Source organism: Peromyscus maniculatus, chromosome 10 (assembly GCF_049852395.1).
Source record: "Peromyscus maniculatus bairdii isolate BWxNUB_F1_BW_parent chromosome 10, HU_Pman_BW_mat_3.1, whole genome shotgun sequence".
NCBI lineage: Eukaryota > Metazoa > Chordata > Mammalia > Rodentia > Cricetidae > Peromyscus > Peromyscus maniculatus.
Window position 1 is genome coordinate 69,858,114 of NC_134861.1, and position 25,963 is coordinate 69,884,076.

At 39.8% G+C, this 25,963-nt stretch overlaps 1 protein-coding gene and 1 long non-coding RNA gene across 12 annotated transcripts in view; both read left to right on the forward strand.

Moving 5' to 3' along the window:
- Window positions 1-25,963, forward strand: part of Fip1l1 (factor interacting with PAPOLA and CPSF1) — a 67,735-nt gene that overhangs the window by 38,439 nt on the left and 3,333 nt on the right. For 4 of the 11 annotated variants that reach the window (XM_006979715.4, XM_006979712.4, XM_006979714.4 and 1 more), the window contains 6 exons: window positions 125-281; window positions 11,646-11,672; window positions 13,550-13,604; window positions 15,129-15,184; window positions 20,959-21,178; window positions 25,343-25,480. In XM_006979715.4, coding sequence (XP_006979777.1) covers window positions 125-281; window positions 11,646-11,672; window positions 13,550-13,604; window positions 15,129-15,184; window positions 20,959-21,178; window positions 25,343-25,480 — 653 coding nt within the window. The remainder of the gene's footprint in view (window positions 1-124; window positions 282-11,645; window positions 11,673-13,549; window positions 13,605-15,128; window positions 15,185-20,958; window positions 21,179-25,342; window positions 25,481-25,963) is intronic. The other 7 variants (XM_042257526.2, XM_006979713.4, XM_006979716.4 and 4 more) reach the window with 3 other exon arrangements.
- LOC143267626 (uncharacterized) lies at window positions 4,832-5,698 on the forward strand. Its single transcript, XR_013042957.1, has 2 exons — window positions 4,832-4,972; window positions 5,511-5,698. It is a non-coding gene; the product is annotated as an uncharacterized LOC143267626 (long non-coding RNA).

Consider the following 25,963-nt stretch of genomic DNA (forward strand, 5'->3'; position numbering starts at 1 on the left):
CCCCCACTAGTGAGAATTAAAGCTACCCTTTATTTCACTTTTTAGAGTGGATGAAGTAAACTTACTAAGATTCAACTTTTAGAACATTGATTTGTCTTTCTAATTAATTGTGCTTTATTTTTAGGTCCTTTCTGACAGATCTGCTACTGAAGTCGACAACAATTTCAGCAAACCACCTCCATTTTTCCCTCCAGGGGCTCCTCCTACTCACCTTCCACCTCCTCCATTTCTCCCACCTCCTCCCACTGTCAGCACTGCCCCACCTCTGATCCCACCTCCAGGTAAGACGTGGGGAAAGGCCTTCGATTAACTAGGGTTCCTTTCCCTTGGGCTGAAGTGAAAATATATATTTGGAAATCCTACTTTGATTGATTATACTATATTAAAAGTAACATATTATCTTCAGTAGATTCACACTGAATCTTGTTATTTATTCTTGTATTTACTATTTATTATTGTATCTTGTTATTTCAGCATAGTGAAGATACTATTTTAAAGTAGAAAAGAATAAACAGATAATATTGACCTTGAAATATAATAATAAGTACAAACTGAAGTTGCTCTTAGTGTGTGGAGAAATCCTTACCAAATATTAACTGTATGTTGACTTGTATTGAAAAAGGTTCTAAAGTGACTTAGAAATAAATAGGTCCAAAAAATGGTATTTTGTGAGATTGGAATCAGTTTAGTGGTAAGTCTTTTGTGTGATGGTTTCCATTTAGGAGATGACCACCGAGTCTATTGTTTAATGTTTATTTCTTTAAGCAAGACAGAAAATCAGTTTTATCATGTTTTTAACTACTTTTGATAGTTAGAAACCCAGAACCTTAGTCATAGAGGAAAAAGTCTGCAAGCAGTCTCCACAGCTCACCCAGTGGACTCTCCCCTTCCTTCAGTCAGTTTTCAGTGCTTCTCGCCGCCACCAGCTCTTTATGACATTGGCAGGTGGATTGAGAATGCCAATAGTAGATGGAAAACATTAGCTTCAGGGCCTAGTTAAGTCTAAGGAAACGTGCATTAGGATTTGCCTTCTCCTAGTAAAATCGCTCTGTCTTGATAGGCATGGTGAGTGAGCTGCCCTCTCTAAGGTGCCTGTTGTGCTCAGTCCAGAGCCACCTGCCTCTTCCCCAGTGCTTACCCTTGACCTGCAATGTCAGCTCCTCTGTCTGCACCTGTGTCCTTCGCACCCCACGGTCCTTCACTGTCCTTCAGCTCTGAACTACGATGAGAAAATACTATGAGAAATGCTCTTTAGAAAAATCTGTTATCCTGGAGCAGAGGTTTTGAAATGCTGTAGGACTAATGTTCCCTCCAAGATAGTGTTTCTAAACAAACAGAGCACAGACCATTGCCACGTCCACCAGAGACTAGACCTGTGAATCTTAAGTCTTTGTTGAGAATTAGCTAGATAAAAGGTGACTCATAATGATCATACAGTGTGGTTCCTAAATGAAGCCCTTATTCTCTGAAGAAAAAAAGAGTGTTATGGTGCAAAAATAATGAAATTTTGAATAAAGTACTAAAGTTCTTTTTGAAAATTTAAAAAATCTTAAAAAATTATTTTTAATCCACAAATATATTTGTTTATGAGGCACAATGTGTTTTGATTTATGTATTTATACTATGGAATGATTTTAAGCTTACTTACATCTTATTTCACATACTCAACATATTTTATGTTAAAACTACTTAAAATCTATTTTGAAAATTTTGAGTTAAAATGTGTATATGTTTGTGTATGTCTGTGTATATGTTCAGATGTCCACAGAGGCCACAGGTACAGATCCCTTTGCAGCTGGAGTTACATGCTGTTGTGAACTGCCTGATGTGGGTACTGGGAACTGATTTTAGATCCTTTGCAAGAGCAATATGTCCTCTTATCAGCTGAGTCATCTTTCTAGCCTCAAAACCTGTTCTTTTAGCTATTTTGTAATAAAGAGTTGTAATTAACTGTAGTCACTGCTGTACAGTAAATGTGTAAGACTGAAGCTTTGTACAGTGCTATTTCCAACTCTCATCCTAGCTTCTGATAACTTCCGTTCTACCCTGCATTTCTCCGAGTTTGTCTGTTAGATTTCACATGTGAGTTCATTCATTCAGTGTTTGACCCCTTGTCAAACACTAGGCAAATACTCATTTGCCTAGTATAATGTTCTCCAGATGCATGCATGTTTTTGCAAGTGACCAAGAAAATGAAAAAAAAAAAGTTCTTATTTACTAATAAAGCAGTGTATATTTAAAATGAGTTTGCCAATGAAAGCAGAAGGAAAAAGGTATGAAATAGTGAAAAATACTGTGCTGTTATAAAATACCAGGAGACTGTAGGATATTGCTCATAGATTGGCAAGGGTAGTATGTGGAAGATTTCCACTTTATCAAATGGCAAAATCACACTCATTTCTGTTGTTTTTCTTGATAACTGTGGCTGCCTTTTAAGCAGTGACTGTCCTAATCAGAGATTGCAGCCTCGCAGCTAGGATTAGGCCACAGGGCCGCAGTCTGAGGGGATTCTGTTCCCTCAGGCACCGACTCTTTCAAAGCTGCTAAGGGAACTTAACTAAATCCCTATCCCTCTTAAAGAACTGAGATTCAAAGGTTAAGGTGGAATTCTTCTCGCTCAGAGAGGCTGAAGAGCAAGTGCTAACCTTCTCCCTTCTGGCGTCTTCCAGAAAACCTAGTGTTCTTCCCTCAGCCCCACTTACAAGCCCTTGCCACACGTGGTTCCTCCTACCACTTCCTGTCAGCTACTTGCTGATTCAGCCTCCTGCTTGCAGGTTAATTTTATGTAGTCAAACAAATGTAACACATCTTTGCATTGTTAACAAAAGATGTATGAAGAGATGGAACACACTTTAAAATAATATTCAAAACACATTTCTTTAACCTTACCCTTGTTTATAATAACAATAAGTCTTAGGTGGAGGCACTTATTACCAAGCCAGATGACCTGAATTTGATTCTCATGATCCACATGTGAAAGGAGAGGGCTGACCTTTTGACCTCTACTTGACTCCCTACCTCCACCACCCCCTCCAACATACAAAATAAATAAAATGAAAAAAAAAATAGATCATCTTTTAAAGCTAACAAGTCTTTGAATAATGTTCAGGTTATCTGTGACATAATATATAGTATATTTGGTTTCCCGTAGGCTAGTCTAATTATATACTTAATGCTCAGCTTCCTGCTTTTTAGCCATATTTAAGTAGTAGGTAACATGGCATGTTTGCTAGCTGGAGTTATACATTCACTAAGTTATTAGTTGAGACCATCTGAATTAGTCCTGATTTTACTGTTGTGTGCGCTATTGCCAGGAATACACCACGTGTCCATCTGTGTCTCCCACAGTGCTAGTTTTGTGTACACTTGGCATTCCCTGAGTATGTTAGCTGATAGGACTAATTAGCCACCTATTAATGTTTTCATAGCACCAGAAGTGACTTTCCGATTGCCAGGTCGTACATTCACTCAGCTGTGCACATGCTGAACCATGTGGGTGTGTAGGTACATACTGGTGAAACGGGAGCTCTGTTTCCAGGTGCCGTTTGCCCTAGATCCACGAGCACACTCGGCTGTGCTGTAACCGCTGGAATTTCACCACTGTAGAATCATATACACCTTGTAAAAGAAAGCCTTGTAGGGTAGGGTCTCTTTGGATATTGCCTCTTGAAAGGTACTATGTTTTTCTTATACACCCCTGCCTTTTTAAACATAAAGGAGGAAACCCTTTGAGACTTTCTTTAAATTTATTTTAATGTTAACTTTTCATAAAATTAATTTTCTCTAAATATAGTGAGACAGATATAGTAATGATATGTCCATATTTTTGGATGTTAATAGTTTTTTCTTGTTAAGAAAATAAAATGATGGGGCTGGAGAGATGGCTCAAAGGTTAAGGGCATTGACTGCTCTTTCAGAGGTCCTGAGTTCAATTCCTGGCACCCACACGGTGGCTCACAACCATCTATAATGAGATCTGGAGCCCTCTTCTGGTGTGCAGGCAGACATGGCAGACAGAACACTGTATATATGATAAATAAATAAAAATCTTTATTAAAAAAAAAAGACAGCCGGGCGTTGGTGGCGCACGCCTTTAATCCCAGCACTCGGGAGGCAGAGGCAGGCGGATCTCTGTGAGTTCGAGGCCAGCCTGGGCTACCAAGTGAGTCCCAGGAAAGGCGCAAAGCTACACAGAGAAACCTTGTCTCGAAAAAACCAAAAAAAAAAAAAAAAAAAAAAAACTGCACCAAGTTCTTCACCTGAGTTCTGAGTGTATCCCCAAGGACTGTGCAGTGGCTATATTTAAAAAAAAAAAAAAAAAGACAATGACTACATGTCTAGATTTGCTTGGAACAGACCTAACTTATAAGACCAGGCTGGCCTTAAACACAGAGAGAGTGCTGGGACTAAAGATGTGCGCTGCCGCCGCCACCACCACCACCACCACCACCACCACCTAGCCTACCTCACACCTTTTATCACAGCGTAACTAAATTTGTCTATATGCCCTGGTTTGGAAGTTAAAATTTGTGGTCATCACTGGGGGTTTCTAAGTATAGCTCATCATGTGATATTCTTAAATATTCTTAAATATTTATTAAAATTATGAGCTGATAGGTCTTGAGAGATGGCTCAGCCACTAAATGCTTGCTGCTCTTACAAAAGGCCTGGCTTCGGTTTCTAGCACCGACGTGGTAGCTTACATCTGTCTGTGACTCCAGTTCCAAATGTTTTCATGCTCTCTTCTGACCTCCAGGGGCACTGCGTGTGGCACACATACACATAACATTGAAACATTTTCAAAAAGATAGAAGCTACAGAAACAGCTCCCTCCTAAGATAGCATGCAGTAGTTGACAGGAGGAGGCGTATTGTTTCCTCTTTCCCTTGGGCATCCCTCTGCAGAACTGTGTGAACCTCCTCAGGAACACAGCGGGATAGGGTATTTTTGACCAGCACAAAGAGCATCTTTGGTGTGAAGTGCGTAGATACTTCTGAACACAGAGGTCAGGAAGCTTGTGAAGAGCAGAATTAGATATTCTTCAGTTGAAGATGGAAGAGACTCCTGGGAATGCTAAAGTACTAGAACCACTGTAGTAGGAGTAACTTGAAAAGAACGAGCCATTAGTCATGGCTTCTGTAGTCACAAATCTGTTCACTGTCTAATGAATCAGAAAATTCTGTTCTGTGAAATTGCTTCAGGAACACAGTAGTATTAGTCTGCTTTTCCAAGTAATAGTGGAACCACTAAGCCAGTATCTAATATAGTGAATGCTTCCTTTGTAAGGTCCTGTTTTGAGTACAGTCCATCTGTAAACTCATTTTGTTTTAGAATGACACTGAACTGGATACTAGGGAGGTTTTAAAATTCAAGCGATTAACTTGAAAATGGCTGCATAATGCCAGGCAGTTTTCTGGTCTGGTTTCTTTACTTACCAAGTTGAAGTGGGTCTGTACATACTAAGAAGGCTGTGTCACAGGACTGTGCACACACACACAAGAGCATCTTAGAATTGTTCCTTCCCCTTTGGTGTGAAGTGCGTAGATACTTCTGAACACAGAGGTCAGGAAGCTTGTGAAGAGCAGAATTAGATATTCTTTAATCTATTCAACTAAGGTTTCACTGTCTGCTGGCCTTGCATTCTCTTATATTTAACTGACTGCATCAGTTTTGAAATCATTTGAAAATTAGAATAAAATATTGCAAATTAGTAGGGTTGGTGTTACAGACTAGCTTCTTTTGTATGTCAGTTATTGTTGTCAAATGTTTGTATTCATTATTTTAACCATGCGTGACTTAGTTATTTTGTTCACTCACTGTACCTGAAACCTTTCCATCATCCCCACCATGTGTTTTCTCCTTAGCAAGAGTGACTCTATCCATTCCCAGTGTTGGTCATCTCTGTTCTGCTTCCTGTCTCTGAATTTGCTTTTCCTAGGTGGCATATAGAGGAGTGATCCTATTTGTCCATTGGAGTTTGGCTTATTTTGAATTCGATGATGATAAACTAATTTTAGGGGAAGCTTATAATTTAGACTTTTAAATGTTAACTTGCTTTGATGTTATGTTCTGTTTTATATATAAATTTCATAGATATTAAAAGCTTAAGATGAGTTTTTAATGTCCTTTTTGGTATGGATACTCAACTCATCATAATGTCTGTTTGTGTGGGGGGTGGATGTGCACTTGCCTGCATGTGGTGTGCTGCTGTGGAAGTGAGAATCCCCCTCAGGTGTCTTTCTCTGCTGCTCTACCTGGTTCTCTGACATGGGCTCTCTCACCTCTTACTGATCCTGGAGCTTGACCACTCCGCTAGGCTGGTTGGCCACTAAGCCCCTGGACTCTGCCTGTGTGCTCTGCTCCTGCCCGCCTGTGGCATTTGGGTTGCGGGTACACACCTTTATCCTCCACGTTTACGTGGCTGGAATCTCAGGTCAGAATACTTCCGTAGCAAGCCACCTACCAGGGCTTAAAGAAAAACAGTTCTCTCTCTATTTAGTCCATGCTAGCCTCAGGCTTAGAGAAGTCCTCCTGCCTCAGCCTACCCAGATGTTGAGATTACAGGTATGAGCCCCACACTTAATTGGTTGGTTGTTTTAAGATATGGTCTGTGTAACAAGGGATGGCCTGAAACTTCTGTTTTTCTTGTCTTCTCCTTTGAGCTACTGGGTTTACAGCATTTGTAACCATGCCCAGTTGGTGGAGATCTGGGATCAAACCCAGGGTTTTGTGCAAGTTTGTATGGAATAAGCCAGATCCTCAGACTGAACTATTATATGCAGTGCACTGTTGGCACTGCAGTTTGTAGGGCTGAAGTCTAGTTTAATGTCTGCCTTTTGTTGACTGTTTTTCCAGTAACGTTGAGGATAGGATGTAAGAGCTGATAAAATCAACTGTAAGTTTTCTCTAAAACATTGGCATTTCTATCGAATATGTTTTACTTGGAGATGGAATTTTATTTTCAATAGGAATTAAATTTTTATAAATTTGATGATTGAGTGATATTAAAAAATATAAAACCTTGTGCTTTCTTACTAGCTTTTTAGATAGGAAATATGCTGGTAACTCGGTTGACTTAAATTTTGTGATCATAGCATTTTAAAACATTCACCATGACTTTCTTCTTATGCAACTTGAAAACTGGTAGTTGATGGTATTCTGCAGTGTTCTGTGTATGTATGTCTGTATGTTCATGTGCTTGATTTATAAAGCATTTCTGTTCAATGATATCTTTTTTAAAAAATTATACGCATTTGACTCTGTCTTCATACAAGCTTCTGACTTTGGCTTACAGTAGAAACAGGGCTGAAGTCGGGATTTTCTAGGCCTACATTAGAGTACTTATGGGATTTGGAAGTTAGTGAGAAACAGGAAGTAGAATTCATGTAATTCTGCCCTTTTCCCCCTTTGTTTTGAACTTACTGGAGAAAAGATAGGTATGTATTGTGTTTCTGTTAGTACAATACAAATTATGTAGACTATAGTAGCTTAAGAAGCATATTGTTGTCTGGGTTAGGAACCTAGGAGTAATTTAAGTTCTCCACTGGAAACTTTCTCTCAGACTTCACAGTCATTTCTGGGGATGTCATGGAGGAAGGCTTAGTCTCTAAGCTCACTCACTTTGATAAGAATCAGCTTTTTCCTTTTTAATTTATTTTTATTTTACATGTATGAGGGTTTTAATTGCATGTATGCCACATGCATACTGGGTACCTGTTGAGATCAGAATATTGTCAGATCCCTTAGAAAGGGAATTACAGATGCTGGTGAGTAACCGTGTGAGTGCTGGGAGCCAAGCCCAAAGAGCAGCCCTGCAAGAAGTCTTCTGTCTAGCACCCTTTTCTTCTTTTGCTAGGTTGTGGGCCACATGGGCTTGAGTTCCACTGGCTTCCTTCTCCCCGCCATCTGAGGGGCAATCGAAAGAGTGCCGGCAGAGTAGCCTAGTCATGGAGTGGCCTAGTCATGGAGCTGGCCTTGCCGTCTTTGCTGGCTTTGTGCTGTATGTGTCGCATAACAACTGTGATGTCCTGCTCACTTAGAAGAGAATTCAGATACCACAAGTGTGCAAAGGCATCTGTACCAAGATGAAGGAATTTAATCAGTGATTTGTAGAACCATGCTAGGCAGCTTCTGACATAGTTCTACAAATCACTGATGAAAATGAGTTTGTTCAAAGATAATTTGGGGGTGGGGATTGTTTTGTTTCTTTATATGTCTTCAGAGTATTTTTCAGGAATTCCTGGCATGGGTCACTTTTTTGTTGTTGTTGTTTTAATATTTAACAGGAATACTGTCTTTCTGTTTCTTTGCCTCAATTCCTCAGGTGAGATTTTTATCCCCCTCACCCCACCCCCCAAAGTTTTACTGTGTAGCCCTGGTTGTCCTGGAACTTACTCTATAGACCAGGCTGTCCTCAAACTCACAAAGATCCCTCCCAAGTGCTGGGATTAAAGGCATGTGCCACCCCCATTTACATTTAGGAATAATCATAACATACTGGAAAAGCTAAACATTTTCTCTGTGTGTCTATCTCTATTCAATCCCCCCACCTCTGCTGAGTATCTAACAGTAGTATATATTGTCATTGTGCTTTACTCATGAAAAAAAATGCCTTTGTTTCATAAAAATTTAAAGTTGATTGTACTTTTCAACTGTATTACTGAGTCTCCTTAAAGTTAAGATTAGAAGTGTGGGTTATAATCCAGTGTTCTCAGAGTGTGGTCCCAGGCTAACGACTTCATTTCCTGAGGATTTCTTGGGAATGCAGATGTTTTTATATTACATTAGACATTTTGAATGAGAAACTCTAGAATGTCCCAGTAGTCTGTGCTCACAAACTCCAGGTGATTCTGATGGTAGGAAAGTGATTGAATGTGAATGGATTCACATATGTAACAGAAGCAAAGCACTGGATTTGTATGTTTAAGTCTAAGGGAGTTGTCCAGGGAAGAAAAAGGGGATTTTGGAATGAATTTTCCATTCCTTACATTATTTTGTTTTGTTTCTTTAATAAAACATTAAATACTGGAGATTTTTAAGTGAAAATGTGGTTTTCTATTATATCACTTACTAAACTTCCTTAGTTATTGTTTGAAAATGTTTCTGGGAATTGTCAAGGAATTGGTTCTCTTTTTCATCAACTTTATAGTTCTTCTTATACTGAAGTAGATTATTATATAAAATAAAGGTCTCACTGGAAGATCCCTTGTAGCATGCAAGCTTTCTGTTGTCTAGGCACCAAGTGGAAAGACAACCATATATAACATGTATTTTCTTTTACTCTGCTCTTAGTTTCAGTTGATTTTTAAAAATCATTTCTGTGGTATTACTATAGTACAGTTAAAATTAAAGGCAGATAATAATGGTTTTAGGTAGGATTTCTAATGCTGGAATAAAATACTGTGACCAAAAGCAACTTGGAGAGGGAAGGTGTTCCTTGCTTACTCTTCCACACCACAGTCCGTCCTCAGAGGAGTCAGGGCAGGAACAAGGAGGCAGGAACAAGGAGGCAGGAACTGCAGCCGGAGTCTTGCTTCCTGCTGGCTGGCTTCTTCCTCCCGGTTTGCTGGCCTTGTTTTCTTACACAACTCAGGACCCTGTTTAGGGCCGGCTCCTCCCACATCCGTCAGTCTTTAAGAAAATGTTGGACAGACTTGCCTGTAGACTAGTCATAGGGAGGCATTTTCTCAGTTGAGAGCCCCTCTCCCCAAGTGACACCAGCTTGTATCAATTTGACATACAACTAACCAACACAGTCATTTTCCTGCTTTTGGAGGAATTATGCCTTCTGTATTTGTTTTCACAGTTTAGAGGACTTGCATACTTTAGAGGACTAAGTTTTGAAGGCCCTGACTAGTAATTGTGTCATTTTTGCACAAATTCTCATTTTAGTGAGTGTAGCTAAAGTACAGACTTTAGACAGTATTACTATATAAATACTAAACAAACCCACTTAGATAATATCACTAGAATGAAAGTATCACAGGGTGGGAACTGATCTAGCAGTAGTCTTGCACATTAAAAAAATTCATCATTACATGTGAAACAGTCAGATAGTGAAGTTCATTAGTGTTTTAAATATCTGTACCATTGTAAAGAATATTAAGTAGTAGTATATATAAAATCAGTACTGTTCCTGCCTGCCTGCCTGCCTTCCCCCATTTGGGATTTCTTGGTGCATCTCCTAGGTCCTTAGACTTCAGTGATCCGAGAGGCACCAGGCTAAAACCTTGGGATAGATGAAAATAGGATTGCCTGTGGGTTAGCTTGGTAGGTTGGGAACACTATGGCTGCCTTACATACTTCTTCACTCATGCTGCTTTTCTAACCTTTTATTTCATGGGGTTAGATTGGGTACTTGAGTCTGTGTTTTAAGGACATATACTGTCATAAGGTCTTTTTTTTCAGTTTTTTGAGATGGGGTTTCACTGTGTAGCTCTGACTGTCCTGGATCTCACTCTGTAGACCAGGCTGGCCTCAAACTCACAGAGGTCCACCTCCCTCTCCCTCCCGAGTGCTGGGAATAAAGGCATGTGCCACCACCGACTGGCTTGTCGTAAGCCCTTATTCATGACAGCCTTCTTCCAGTAAAACATGTCCATCAGAACATTTTACAGTCAACCAGCAGCAGCTTTCCATGGTCACGAAAACATATGAAAGTGCTTCTGTTCAGTTGCATGTAGTTAGCAAGTTAATTTGTTCCCCTTCCTTTGAGCTAATTTTGATACAGTTTTAAAGATAAGATTTAATAAACTGTTTGAGCAATTGAATTTATTTATAATATAAAACTTTTAATGAAAAAGTTGTTTGAATTTTTCCCTGTTTTCTTACTTTGAGACCATTATTTTTCTTCAATTAAAAGTAGTTCCAGCTTGCATGTCATACATTGGCTTTCTTATATTTCTTAAGTTTAAAATTAGGATTTAATTTTAGTTGCTTAGTACTTAACAGGGACATTTTGCCAATGTAAATTTAGAGTGTACATGCACAGTTTATTTCCTAAAGGCTATGATGTTTACAAAGAATCGAGACACTCAAATGTTAGATTGCCAACAGTGTAGAAGGCAATTATCTGTTGATGTTAATATGGTGTGTGGGTATGGGTGTATGCATGTGTCCATATGTAAGTTTCCTAAGCCGCCTTTTCCACTTCTACAATCAAAGAGTGTTGACCATTGACTCCTGGCAGCAGCAGTAAAACAGTCTTCATCCTTGAGTAGCCCACTCTGGCCTTTACAGAAGTGACTGATAGTTGTATAATCTTTCCCTACCTGCAGTATTTACATTAAAGTGTTAAGCCAACAAAATTCGTTTCTGATGACCAAATTTAGTGAGTTTTTCAATATTATGGAGTTTGATATTTGTGTATCACAAGTGTGCTTTTTAAGTGATGTGCCTTTTAACTTCATTTGTGATTCTAGCTAGTGGGCAATCTTGTTATGAAGTTGGTAGACTGGTTTTTCATCAGAGAAGTTGGATGCTGTACTTGAATCGTTGTCCTGCAAGAAACCAGCGCGCTTTTCTTGAGTGCTAAGCCAGGGTGCCGAGCCAGGGGTTGATTGCAAAGTTTGTGTTGGTGATGGCATAAAAACATACCAGCTTCTGAAATCCAGTTACTATATTAAATTTCATCACTTGTTTTTTAGGTATTCCAATAACTGTACCACCTCCAGGTAAAACTTTTTTCCTGTTTTCTCCATCATTGTTAATGAACATGAAATTTCAAGTTTATAGTTACAGGAGGGACAGTGTTGATGCGGTGAGAATGTGCACTAGGCCACTGGGATTTCAAGGTCCTATTTTCAGCTCTGCCTTTGCTTCATTCCAGTTTTAAGACACTTCGGTTTCTTAAACCTGTCTTGCCCATTTCTATAGAAATAGATATTCTCACCTTCTCAATTTGTGAGGAAGACAGTAGATATAAAATAAAACCACTGTTTGAAAACCTTTTAGACCAATAATTTTTGTTGTGTGTAAAAGTGACTGAAAGAGAAAAGAAAACTAATTTATCTTGACTTTATCATGGCTTCTGATTGTTTACCCACTGTCATAATTCATTGTCATGAGAAAATAAGTTCTGAACTACACAGCTGTGTATGACTTAGTAACTAGTCATGTACTTGTTCTTAGAGTGGTAATTAGTTGGGCATTGTGATGGTGTAGTCAGTAGGAGTGTTCATGTGGCCCAGTGTATTTTACATTTTTGTCAGTGACTTCTTTTTCTTGTGTAATGGTGAACCCAATAGAAATAATATCTGCTGAGGTCAGTGTAAAACCAGGGAGTATGAAGAAGATTACTAGGGATGCTCCTGAGAGGAGGGGATCTCAATTCCAGATAACCTGGGTGAGCAGCAAGTGGAGTTTAGATTGCAAAGGTTAGTGTACATACTGACCTAGGGATCCAGTCACTGACTGTGTGTGGGTGTGGCTGAGACAGGCTGGCCAGTCTGAGACAGTATGGCTGTGAAGCGGTGTCCTGTAGGACGTGGACTTGACCTCTGTGGTAACTGCTAATGCTGGGCCTGCTTTGATGTTAGTAGAAGAGTTACAGATGCTAAAACTGGACAGAGTGACAGGCACGGTGAAGGGGAAACAGTGTGAAGCAGGGCTAGAGATTGAATGAGAGAGCTGGGATTCATGTCCCAGAGAATACTGGAAGGAGCCTCCGTAGGGAAAGTTGCCAGTACGTAGAAGACAGTGGGGTGCAGCAGTGGATTTGTCTCCGGCAGGCTGTGATCCAGAGGGCAGAGAGTTGAAACTGCTGAACTTGGTGCATTTCCTGATAGTGGAGGTTGTTAAACCCGGGGGTTGTTAACTAGGTATCAGAAGTGTGGAGCTCTGAAGTCTTTCCCGTGACACTTCCATTCTGCTTTGGAAATATAGAGGGACGAGTGCTGAGGTCCTGTTAGCTGTGCTGGTCTGTGGGACTTCATTTAGCCGTGCAAGTGACTGGGAGTACTGAGATCACAATCCAAAGGGCAAATTAGTTGTCTCAAGACCAATTCAAAAATCCCATTATGTGCCTTGCTTTGTAAAGTAGTTCATTGGGGTTGTATTATTTAAGACATTTCATGGCAGATGGTCTTGCTATGAACATATATTTACTGGTTAAATTTTACTTATAAATTTTACACTTTAAAGAAATTTCTATAAATCTGAAACTCGGGCTATTTTTAAATGACGTAAATGCTATTTTATTTGTGTTTCTTCAAAACATAATCTGATGGCAAAACTGCTACTTTTTTATGTGGAAAAGGTAAGGCATTAAGACTAACTTTCTTACGTGCACAAAATGGGCTATGTGTGGTGCTGAAAATAAGACCGGGTGTCCTGACAACTTGTGCTCTGTGTGTTAGACCAGACTGTTAATTAACGTTATTGCTTTAAAACACTGTTTATAAGTTTCAGCTCTATTTTTTCCTGTTCATAATGACGTAGAGAAGCACGTTTGTGTCCCCAGAAAAGATTAGTGATGCTCAGCAACTGTGTTTCACTCTTGACATTCCATGGGCGTCCTGTTCATTATCTTATCTTGTGTTGGCTGTTTCAGGTTTCCCCCCTCCCCCAGGCGCTCCACCTCCATCTCTCATACCAACAATCGAAAGGTAAAGCAGTTCGGATGCTCTGGAGTTCTGATCAATGACAGCCTCGCAACAGAACCTTACACGTGTGTCTTTGCTAAAGACGTAGCACCTGCCTGTTAATTCATAAGTTTAATCTCTATTAAGTACTTTATGGAACTGTAGCCTAATATCAAAACCGGGCAAAGAAAATCTTCAAGAAATAAAACTATTGTGTTAGCAATCATTGATAGTGAGTTTGTATCTATTGGAAAGGGAAATGAACTACTGTTCCTGTACTGTAATAAAAAAGAAATGCTGTTTTCTTCCTGCTACCCCGATGCATCTCCACTTCCACACTTAGGACCAGATCTGTCCTCCATGGCAGTGGCCTTATTTTCTCATGGCTTGTATTTAATTTTCTTAGTCTTCTCTATTGAAGACTATTCCCCGATGGTAGTAGTATGTGTTTAAACAACCTTAGGATTTCAAATCTGTGTTGCTAGCTTACGGTTCCCGGAAGGCGGAACTCATTAGTAAACAGGAGCTTTCCATTACTTCATTCTTGAGTGGAGATGCTCTAAAAACCAAGAGTCAAATTATATAAAGCAGAGACCATTGGGCTCCTTTTACAGGGTGGCATCAACTCATCCCTGTAGTGTCAAAGTGCTGCTCCAGAAAGAGAATTGTGGGAACTAAGGATTTGGTTTTCTCAAGTTCTCCTTGAACACAAACTTGTTTCTTAATCAGAATGTCTATTTAAAGTACTATCAATTGATTTATAACCAGTGCTGTTGTTTGTTTTTGTCTCTTTTTTGGGGGTCTGCCACCCAGCTCCCAAGTAAATCACACACAGAGACTTGTTTTTAATTATGAATGCCTGGCCTTAGCTTGGCTTAGTTTCTAGCCAGCTTTTAACTTAAATTATGCCATCTATCTTTTGCCTCTGGGCTTTTCCTGTTCTCTTATTGTGTATCTTACTCTTACTCCATGACTGGCTGTGTAGCTGAGTGGCTGGCCCCTGGTGTCCTCTTTCTCTCTGTTTCCTTGATCTCTCCTCCCAGATTTCTCCTTCTATATATTCTCTCTGCCTACCAACCCCACCTATCCTTTCTCCTGCCTTGCTATCAGCCATTCAGTTCTTCATTAGACAATCAGGTGTTTAGACAGGCACAGTAACACAGCTTCACAGAGTTAAACAAATGCAACATAAACAAAAGTAACACACCCTAAAATAATACTCTACTACAAACCAACTCCTAGGCATTAAAACGAATTTATTAAGTTTCACACCTCGTTCTGTTAACGTCAAAATTTCCCTGTATCTTACTGAGAAAGCTAAAATTGATTGTATGAGTCATACTAAGGAGTACGAGCAAGTAACTTATACTAGGTCTTAATGTTTTTGAGGTGAAAAAGTCTATGTTGTTATATTAAAAAATAGCAAGACCCTGTACCAGATTGTTTAAAAGTCACATTTTGTTGCATTGCTGTCTTTTCATTTGTACTGAACTATTAAGATTTAGTACTTATTTGCATCAGACATAAAGATACTTCTTTCCTCCACAGTGGCCATTCCTCTGGTTACGACAGCCGTTCTGCGCGAGCTTTTCCATATGGCAATGGTAAGTTATTCGCCACCCAGACCCACTGTGAATCGATAAAGTATGTAGTGGTAAAGAAATAGAAACATGTTTTCATGGGTTAAAATGACATCTTTACAGAGTAAGTAAGAAATAACAATTGAAAGAGTTAAGTCAGTATATATGCCAGATTACTTAAGAGATATACTCTATCAATCGATGCTTAAAAAATAGTGGCACAACAGGTATAGGTAGGTCAGCTTTTACTGAAATGTTTCATGAAATGATTGAAGTCTTGTCGCAGCCTCATTGGTTATGAGTTACGGTATCCAACCAACCTTATTTTTTCCTTTCACTGACTTAGTTTTTTGGAAGTCATGTGTATCTCAGTGTCCCCCCCCTTTTATTTGTAGTAACATTATCCACACCAAGGGCATACCTTCCTTCATTTATTTATTTTTTTTAAGAGCTATACATCGTACTAGCTTAAGGATGTGGTGAGTTATAATGGTTATCCTTATCGTATTCATTGGTCAGTAAGGAGATAGGCAGGTGACCAGACAGCAAAGGACTTGTCCTGAGAACTGAGTGAAAGGTTGGTAATAACTTGCATGCTATACAGAGGCATGGGGGAAGAGGGAAGAAACGGTAGGCTTATGAACTGAAAGTGTGGTAAGGCTGGACCCCAGAGAGCTTGTGCTCACACTCAACAGTATAGACTTACTTCGGAGATAGAGCAAGTTTGGTTTCCAGACCAGCACAATAGAGCAAATATAGTAAAATGCATTGTGTAAAGCCTTTTGTATTAAGCTCTATAAATGTGCACTATCATGCTTCAAGAAGCATATACGCTTAATTAAAAAAAAAAGTTGCTAAAAAATGCTAGTGATCACTTGAGCCCTTCGTGAGTTACAATCTTTTTTTTTTTTTTGCTTGTGGAGATTTTGCCCCAGTCAGGTGATGGCTGCTGACACCTAGAGTCACTGTGGCAATGTCTTAACACTGCAGTGAAGGTAACTGTATATTGCATCTTCTATGGAGGATTTCCCTGAGCAGTGTGAGTGCACTTTCCCCAGAGGAGGAGGGCTGATGGAATCGGTCCTCTCATAGAGTGCCACTACTTCAGGAACCAAGGTTGTGTGCTGTTCACTCTGTTGACACTTCTGTAGTGTGTAGTGTTCACTAGAATACATTCTGTCTCAGTCAACTACTCTCTGCTCCTCAGCAGAGACCATTTCAAGTTCCTCCTCGGTTCTCTTTCCATATTCCTCTGCAGGTACTTGCCCCACAGAAGTCCTGAATCCCTCCTCTTTCTTGCTGGGTCATGTTAATGTCAGTATTTTTACTTCTCTTCTAAATCCTGAATATTAATGGCATCCAGAACCAGAAGATTTGATTTACTTTTTCTGGTTATATCAGAGGAACCAGTATGCCAGCAATAGCCTTAGGAAATTAATACAGAGATACTCTTGAGCACAGACTGCAGAGTGAATTTAGTGTGCAGACATGAAAACAACATGAATTCCACCCCACATTGCCATCAGTGCTCTTGAGTGACTGGGTGCATCGTCAGTGAGCAGAAGTGTTTTGAAAAGAACCTTTTTTCTAAGTAGTAGGTTTCGGTGGTGGGCTTAAAATAATTAGTGAGCCAAGTTGTGAACAGTGTACCTCGACCCAGGTCTTATTGCATTTACAGAGCACTGGAAGAGCACTAGAACTTCATGAATGGTAAATGGGCACTAACTTCAACTTAAAGTCACTGGTTACTGTAACTTGGCAGCCAGACTTTGATTTGCCTTTAGCTGTAAAAGTTCTAAATGGCATGCTCTTCTAGAGAATTCTGCTCTTCACTGAAGATCTTTTGGTTAGTACAGCCAGCCTCCTTTGACTCTCTCAGCCGCTAGATAGCTTGCTGCAGTTTCTATGTCTGTACCTTGCACTGAACTTGGTTGAGACCAATTCTTTAGCATTACAATCCAGCTTCTGTTGTCTTGGAATTTATTTTTGTAACTTTCTTACCTTGCCCAGCTTTCATAGAATTGAAGAGAGTTAGGACTTTGCTGTTGGTTGGTACCTGGGTTGCTCCATCATGTAAGATAGCTACAAACTTTCAATTTATGTAAAAAAAAAAAAAAAAAAAAAAGCATTTTTGAAGCTTAGTAAAATCAATTGTACCTCTATGCAGTGTTATGGAGTATGAATATTTGCCACAGGGCTATGAGGCTTCTGTTGATTTTATGCAGAGTTGTAAAGTGCTCTGTCTACATTTGCTAATGCCCCCTTCTGCTTAGTTATTGTGAGGCTGGTATGGACTTCAAGGTGCAGAGAAAGGCTGTAATAGCTGTTGGGCCTTCTTGCACTTGGGGAACAAGCAGAAGGTGTTGAACATGTCGATGAGCGGGGCAGACAAAGCTGTACACAGTTGTTAGGTGAAACACCCTCCCAGAGACAGATAGGAAGAGAAAAGTGTGCTTATTATCTTGTATCACTTGTGTGACACCAAAGACACAGAGGCTTAGAAGAGTCTGGCTTGTATGGCATCTGTAACAAAGACAATAAATGAGAGACCGCAAAGGGCTGTTAGTGTCTATCTCTAAATGAACGTCTGTATCACCCTTGCAAGGTTCAGGCAGCATCGAAGGAGATCGGGTGGAATGTGGTAAAGCAGTATATGTTTCCCAAGTATGCCATGGCCATTGCACTTGTCCATAAACTCACAGCAACTTTAATTACCTGTAATGACTGGGCCCAAGAGTCCCGCCATTCCTAAGGATATGTATGCAGCCAGTTAATAGTTGCTCAGGGAGGGAGGGGCCTTTTCTTCTGTGGCATTTCATAGCCGTTGTGCCTATAAATAACCACCATCCATGCTCCTGTAAGTAACCCTCATTTAGGGTTCACCCACTAACTAACGAACTGACAGAATAAATGGTTCAGGCTGTGATTCCATGATGAATGCTTGACCAGCATGTCTGAGGGCCTGGGTTCAGTCCCTACTGCTAAAAGAATAATGAAATAAAGTCATTAATAAAGAAAGGAGCTGGTGGGTCTCCAAGCTAAAAGTCTCCAGTGATCAGTTTTCATTTTTCCTAATAAAGAGAGCAAGAGATATACCTGAGCTTTTGGGGATTTGATTTCCAGCCTGTGGACAAATGCAAGAGGACAGAAAGCTTTTTCTTAGCTATGCGGCTTCTCTGTTGCCTTTACCTCAGCATCATCCTGACAAATATTGTTTCTGAGAAGCATGTTGTGGTCTCTCCTATGGGAGTAATCCAGAGGTAGGCATTATGGTAGATATCCTGTTTCCTCCGCTGAAGGTGGAAATTTTAATGGATTTCAAAGACATTTTGGGGGTAGAATCTATGTCCTGGGAATATGCTTCTGAATACCTTTAACAAACTGTTACAGGCTGTGTCAAACCCAAATTGTGTTAGTTACATTTGCTTTTCAGTCCCCCAAAGGTAGTGTATGGCCATGCTCATCTTCTGGCCACACTGTTGAAATCTTGCTTTGCCCTCTTTAGTCATCAACCCTTTGTTGGTCTTCAGTCATGAAACTGAAGGTAAGGCATTCTCCTAAGGCCATGGGATTACCTGGAAGCACCTTGCCCTGCTCTTCACGGGTGTCCCAGTGTTAGCTCTCGTTCTTATAATCACCGCCGTCTCCAGCAAGTTACAAGCTCCCTCCCTCTTCTCTACCCCTGAAGCAGTAAGCAGTGATTGTTGAAACAGGCTCTGTGGTTACCTGTGTTGGGGTCTTGGGGTCAGCTTGTCTTAGGTAACCTTAGATGAGTTAAAATAGCTCTCTTATCCTCATGGAAACAAGCTGGAATTCAAGCTTAGCACGATACTGACAGTGTGTGAGCATTTGAGAAGCACTGCTCGTTGAGTGCTTTGATGACATGGGACGTTTTCTGTCACTCTGTCCCTAGATGTTTGCTTCAATACAGGTGGAACACAGTGACTAGCCCACATCTGAAAGTCATTCTTGAGACTGGTGCCCCAGCCTGGTAGAACTTTTTTAAAACTGAATTAAGAACTTAGCTTTTTCTCAGGGTGGTAGGTGTGTATTTCTAGTGTAAGGAAGCAGTGCACACTTTCTTCTGCCCCCGGTTCTCCTCCCAGGGACAAGCCTTTAATTAGCCAGTGATAAAAATGAGTAAAGGCGGGTAAGAGGTTTTCCTTATCCCAGCGAAATGAAGCTTTACACCAAAGATAACATGTATAGCCAGCTTCTGGGCGATTCTGTTTCCCCTTTGTTTACTTGAGAATTTATAATTCATCTTCATACCCCCCGAGCATCACAACAAGATAACTTTTCTGATTTGATTTGAAGACTGCTTATGAAGTGAAACCTAGTTTAAAAAAAGATTTTACAGGAATATTAGGAGACAAGCTTTTCATTTCTTTTCTTTTCTTTTTTTTTTTTTTTTTTAAATTTTGGCTCTCAGATTTAGAGGTTCCCATCCATAACTTAGACAAACCCATGACTTTTAATTAAGTCTTGTGTGAATTGTGTAATGAAACAAAACCATTAGCCTGATGGCAAGAACAGAAGTGAATAAAAGGAATGTATGACCCACAATCCTAGAGAACATGCTCCTTATGACCTAAAACTTTATAATAGGCCCAATTTCTCTTCTTAAAAAAATACACAATTTTATTTTATTTTGTGAGTTTGGGTGGTTTGCCTGCATGTCTGTCTGTACACCAACCATGAGCATCCTTGGTGCCCATGGGAACCAGAAGGGTCAGATCCCCAGGAACTGGAGTTAAGATGGTTGGGAGCTGCCATGCAGTTGCTGGGAATCAGACTTGGGTCCTCTGGAATAGTAGCTAGTGCTCCTATCCCTTCACCTTCGTGAAGCACCCCTCCCCCATCCTTTTCCCGTATGCTTTTAGAATATAGACTTTCACAAAAGATTTTTTTATGTATATGAATGCTTTGCTTACATGTATGTCTATGTACCATGTGCATACAGTACCCATGGATACCAGAAGGGGGCATTTTGTAACTAGAGTTAGAGTTGTGAGCTGCCATATAGGTGCTGGGAAGTGAACCCATGTCCTCTGGAAGAACAGCCAGTGCTCTTAACCACTAAGCCATCTCTCCAGCCCTTAGAATGTAGACTTTTAAAAGTAAAATCAACACACTCTGTCTTGTAACTGGTGAAATCAGTGTTGTATTTAATATGTCTATTGAGCTGTTTGAGATCTTGCCATTTCCATCCCTTCTGTGACTTCCCGGATCGACTGTGGTGCTTTATTGTTATTGTTTGTTCTTTATGAATACAGCTCCCAGTTTGAGTGGTTTCTCGAAATTTCCTCTGTATAGTTAATAATATGTAAATAATACGTGAACTCTCTTCTTAATCAGTACAGAGATGATAGTATCTATTAGTTTTTCTCTTGTAACTTATTGAGGTTCCTTGTTTTATTCTTAAAAGGGATATATAGTTTGTTTATTTGCTCAAGTATTTTCATTTTAGGTCTCCTTTCTAAAATAATTTCCTTCATTGTCTTGGATAATAAGTTTTGCTTTATTTTTGTTGTTTGTTTACAAATGACTTTGTTTTATTGTTAAAATGGATTTACTTTTTTTTTTGTAGATGTGGGTATTGAACCTATTGTTTTGTGCATGCTAAGAGAGCTACACCTAAGTCTTTAAAATATGATTTTCGTATTTTATTTTCTCTTAATAGTTGCGTGATGTTCTAGTGTCTTGGTTTCTGCTTTTAATATTGGGAAGTTTCGTGCTGAGTCAAGACTGTCAGACTGAGCTCCACAGCCTTTGATTCTCATGTGCTTTTCCCTTAGTGGCCTTCCCCCATCTCACCAGCTCCGCTCCCTCGTGGCCTAGCCTCGTGGACACCACCAAGCAGTGGGACTATTATGCACGGAGAGAGAAAGACCGAGACAGAGACCGAGAGAGAGACCGAGACCGAGAGAGAGACAGAGACCGGGACAGAGAAAGAGAGCGCACCCGAGAGAGGGAGAGGGAGCGGGATCACAGCCCCACCCCCAGCGTTTTCAACAGGTTTGTTAGGTGGGAGGGTGTTGGACACACTTCATTTCTACTTGGCTTTTTATTTGGTGTGAGGAAGTAAATTCCAGTTCACTGGGAAAAGAATGCTCAAGGTGTGGCTAGAAAAGCCATTTGAAATCATACTCATTTCATTCTTGAGGATTCCCATTACAATAAGCAGCAATTTTCAAATCACATTGTTCACTTGGCCCTTAGAGGAACTTTGTATCCCCTCACAGATTTCTGTCTCATCACCTAAAATTCGTTTCTCTTTAAGCTTAATTAGTTCATAATTCATATATATTTCTAATATATATTTTAAAATAAAATTACTACTTTAAATATGTACTGTGATTTTAAAAATACTATGATTTACTGAGTATCATATCCATTTTTTTAAAAAGCATAAATAAGCTAGCTTTAGCAGTTGAATTTCTTTGTGTGCACCTGAATTTCCATTTGTGTATCACATTTCTAAAGGAATTCTCAAGCATTTCTGCAGCACACGCAAGTCAGCTTAAATAGGTCCTAACTCATGTGCACAGTCTAGATGTCAAAGGTTGTGAAAGCCAGAATACTGTGTACTTTTGTGGGTTCTGAAGATATGTATGTGTATTAAAGATTGACTTGTATACCTGCCTTAGAACCACAGCTGACCTCACTTGACTGACAGTAAATGACTATTTGAATCAGGCAGACGTTCACACTCTGAATTGGCAAACTGCTTTATTTTATCCAGAAATATACGTAACAAGCTGTCTGTGCAGTTTAATACTAACATTTAACTATCTACCTATGAAAACAGGTAGTGTGATTAAAAGTTATATTTCATTTACTTTAGTCTACACTGTTAATAGAATGATGACCAAACCCAGGTTTTCAGAGTGATAATGTTTATAAAGATAGACTCAAGTTTAGAGATTACTCTGCAGTCTAAATGCTCCTGTAAGCTGAGAATATGATAAGTCAGCGTAAGTCAGAGATTATGGTACCAGTAGAGCCCTGTCAACTGCTGGAGATGTGGCTGTGGTGTCATATAAAATTCTCTACTCTCTTAAAATTTGTTTTTTTAAAACTCTGTTCCCTTTCTCCTTTTTCCTTTCAGTGAAATTGACTTAAAAATTCATTTTGATTCATGTGGTTCACATTTTGAGCCCTGTTCTAAGCCAGTAACAGTGCTGTATCCTGAAGATACATAAATATTCATACATTGTCTTTACAGATTAAACTTAATAGTGCTGTTAAGCTGACTAGGACTGGTTTTCTTAGTGTAAGAGTGTATGACAAAGAACAGGAAAAGCTAATTAAAATACCTTTTCTTCCACTCAGTTTACTTGTGACTTACACATAGTACGCATTTAACACAATTTATTGATGAACTAGGTGAACAGTGGCAAGGCATGTACATGTGAGTGGAACACACACTAGTCCATGATTCTGCTCAAGTTCAAGGGCAGTAGTTTTCAGGAAGCTGGCTGGCTTCTGCTGTAGTTGAAATGGTACCTTTGAGGAGCACATCTGTAAAATATGCACGCCATAGTGAAGGAGCTTAGTGCAGAAATGTGTAGGAAGACGATTCTTGCATCACACACACATGCTCAGGGGTTACTGAGTTGCTAAACTGGACACCATTGGTTAAAAACCATGTTTTCATTTTCAGGTTGCTGAGTTCTATTTCTACTTAAATATGAGTAAAGCTTAAGGCCAGAAAAGCAAACAGTCAAGGAACTCTGTGTTCCGGATTGTCCTAGGAAAAACCTGCACTGGGGAATATACATGGGAAGTAAAAGCTCTTTGCTTCTAAAGACTGACAAACATGTTCTGAAGCAAAATGTATAGAGTACGTGTTGCATTACAAATTACAGGGTCATTGTTTTGAAAATGAGAGACCAGTTTTAACATCTGTTTTTAAGGCAGTTTAATTGTGGGCCAGAAAGGCGGCTTGGGTGCTGTAGATGTCTGACATGTGCTCTGATGAGCTCCAGGCCTGGAGAGCCTTTGCACTGCAGCACCTAGCAGAAAGGGGTGGAGGGTGTTGCTGTGTTCATCAGGGAAGCTCGCTAGTGGTCTCTTCTTCATGGGCTCCCATCATATGTCTGCTGACAGAATCTGAAGGCCTCAGAGCTAGCAAGACTTTGATTTAGGACAAAGGGGGAAAGGGGGCCGGCCACACATGATACAAGTGTGAAATAAGTGCCTGCCTTACTCTTATGTAGCCTGGTCGGAGTCGTTAGAGAAACCTCATTTGTTGATAGAATTGACTGCAGTGTTCATTTGTCACTGTGCTATTTTTCTTTGCCTTGGAGAGAGATTGTTAGAGGCCCAATAACCTTTGTAGGAAAGGGTCTGCTTCTGATACGTACTAAATTCATTGAAGAGTTCCATTTATGTATTATGCTGTGTGTGTGCACACGTATGTGCTTGTCCCATAATCCCTCTTTAGAGGTCAAAGGACAACTTGGGGGAATCATTTCAATCATTCTACAATATAGAACCTGGGGATCAAACTTTAGGTTGTCAGGCTTGGCAGCAAGTGCCTTTACCCACTGGGCCATCCTGTCAGGCCCCCAAATTCCATTTATTGATTGCCTACTTGCACACTAAGAGCTTGATAAATATAATTGTCAGTGTTACAGAAACCTTGAAAAAGATTGTCATAAATGGACAATGAGAAATATATAAATTATAAATGAGAAAACTGAGATTTCAAGGAGTGCAGTTCTAGCATTAAAAGTGGCCAAGGCAGAGTGTGCTGGGCATTCATGGATACGCTGCCGCTCTGCTCTGCCTGTCATGGTACACTGCCTACCAATACGTGCTTCTTGGGGAAAACATGGGTGTACCCATACGTGTACATGTGCATATGTGTACATTAAAACATGTTTTTATAAAATGTTTTACAGTCTTACTATATCCTAGGTTTTTATTTGGGCAGCAGGGTATTCTGGCATTAAATAGCATTATTGAACCACTTCTCTCGCTGGGTAGCCACAGGCTGGTTGGTTCTTGTATACAGCTTATGCTTTCCCCTGATTCTATTATTCCCATCCAGATTCTTGAACAAGATGTTGTTACATACAAATTGCTAATTACTTGTATTGAACATACTTTTAAAAACTAAAGCTCTTTGGCAATATTTTAAAAGATGTTTGTTTATTCTAAATGACAGAATTTTCTGATACTAGGTTTTCAAAAATCTTGACTCCCATGTGAAAAACAAGGATGAAAAGGCCAGGCATGGTAGTGCAGGTGTGTAATCCCGGCATTCAGGAAGGGGAGGCAAGAAGAGGGAATTCGTAGTGAGAAGAAAAGAAGAGTGAAAGACTTCAAAGGATTAGTAAAATGGAGAGAAGAATGTCAGTTAAGAGCTATAAAAGAAGAAAAAGTCAGAAAACGCCTCTTAACTCTGGCAGTCAATTCTGTTTTGTGAGTCTCTGTAAATCAGAATCCAAATTCAGAAAAGAGAGTTTTAACTTGTATTTATGCATTTGAAGTTTTTAGCCGTGTGTTGTCTTCAACACACAGTTAGGGGAGGAGGACAGAGAGCGATGTGGATGAAGTAGCTGGGATGTTCAGTTTGTGTGTTCTGTGTAGGTATGCAAGCATTGGTGTCTTTTTTCTTCATGTGTATTCTTTTGCACATGGTGAAAGTTGCACTATTTCTGCTGGTAAAAATCAAACACTTAAAAAATTGTATCTATCTGCCTTCTATGTGGAAGCCATTGTGAGCCATGCTTCGTTCTTAGAAATTTTACCACATGACCAGTGCTTTGCAAATCAGAGTTTTTTGTAGATATGAGATATATAAATACATTTAATTATTAAATAGGAGCAAAAAGAAATAAGCCTGCTGATTAAATTTTATATTAGCTATAGGTCTCATATTTTCCCCAGAAATAAAATGTGATATTCTAATATGAAACCTGTCATAAAAACTGATAGCACACAGCAATGGAACAGAAGGCCTGTTAGCACAGAGCAATTGAACAGAAGGCCATTTTTCTAGTGGTCTGTTTTCTTAAGTTAGATGTGCTCCTGGTTTGTGACTCAGTCTAGGGAATATTTGTTTTCCAACATAAGACGCTAACATGCAGGCCTGTTAGACTACAGAAGCTCTTCCTTTCACAGCCAGCTAAGTTAACAGTCCTGCTATTGGTGTTTCCACTTCCGCTGCAGTGATGAGGAGCGCTACAGATACCGGGAGTATGCCGAGAGAGGCTATGAGCGCCACAGAGCTAGTCGGGAGAAAGAAGAACGACACAGAGAGCGACGTCACAGAGAGAAAGAGGAGACCAGACACAAGTCCTCTCGCAGGTCTGCTCTCTACTAGTGACCCCTTAGTCGGGGGGTGGGGGTGGGGGGTGGGGTGGGTGGGGGGTGGGGTGGGTGGGTGCGGGTGTGCACGACACAGTCAGCCCTTTAGAAGCGAAGATACAGTACCCAGCCGATAGACAAGACTGCTCCTAACAGAAAGACAAGAACAGTCTGTCTAGTTCCTTCCTTATGGGTGTCAACAATTTTTAAAGCTAACAAGGTTGCTTTTCTTTATTATCTCCAAGACAAAATTAAAATAAGATATCTGGGTGGTTTTCCTTTGTTTTATATTATCTCTTTGATAGAGGGGAATTGGGTCATATGAGCAAATCTTTATATTAAAGTGCTGTTTGGTTAAAAGAAAAAACTGGAGGCTTGCAGTTCTAAAATTAAAAAAAAATTAGAATCAACTTTAATGCTATAAAATAGTATTTCCTGCTCCATGTCATCATGCTTCAGTGCCTTAGACTTAGAGACTTTCTA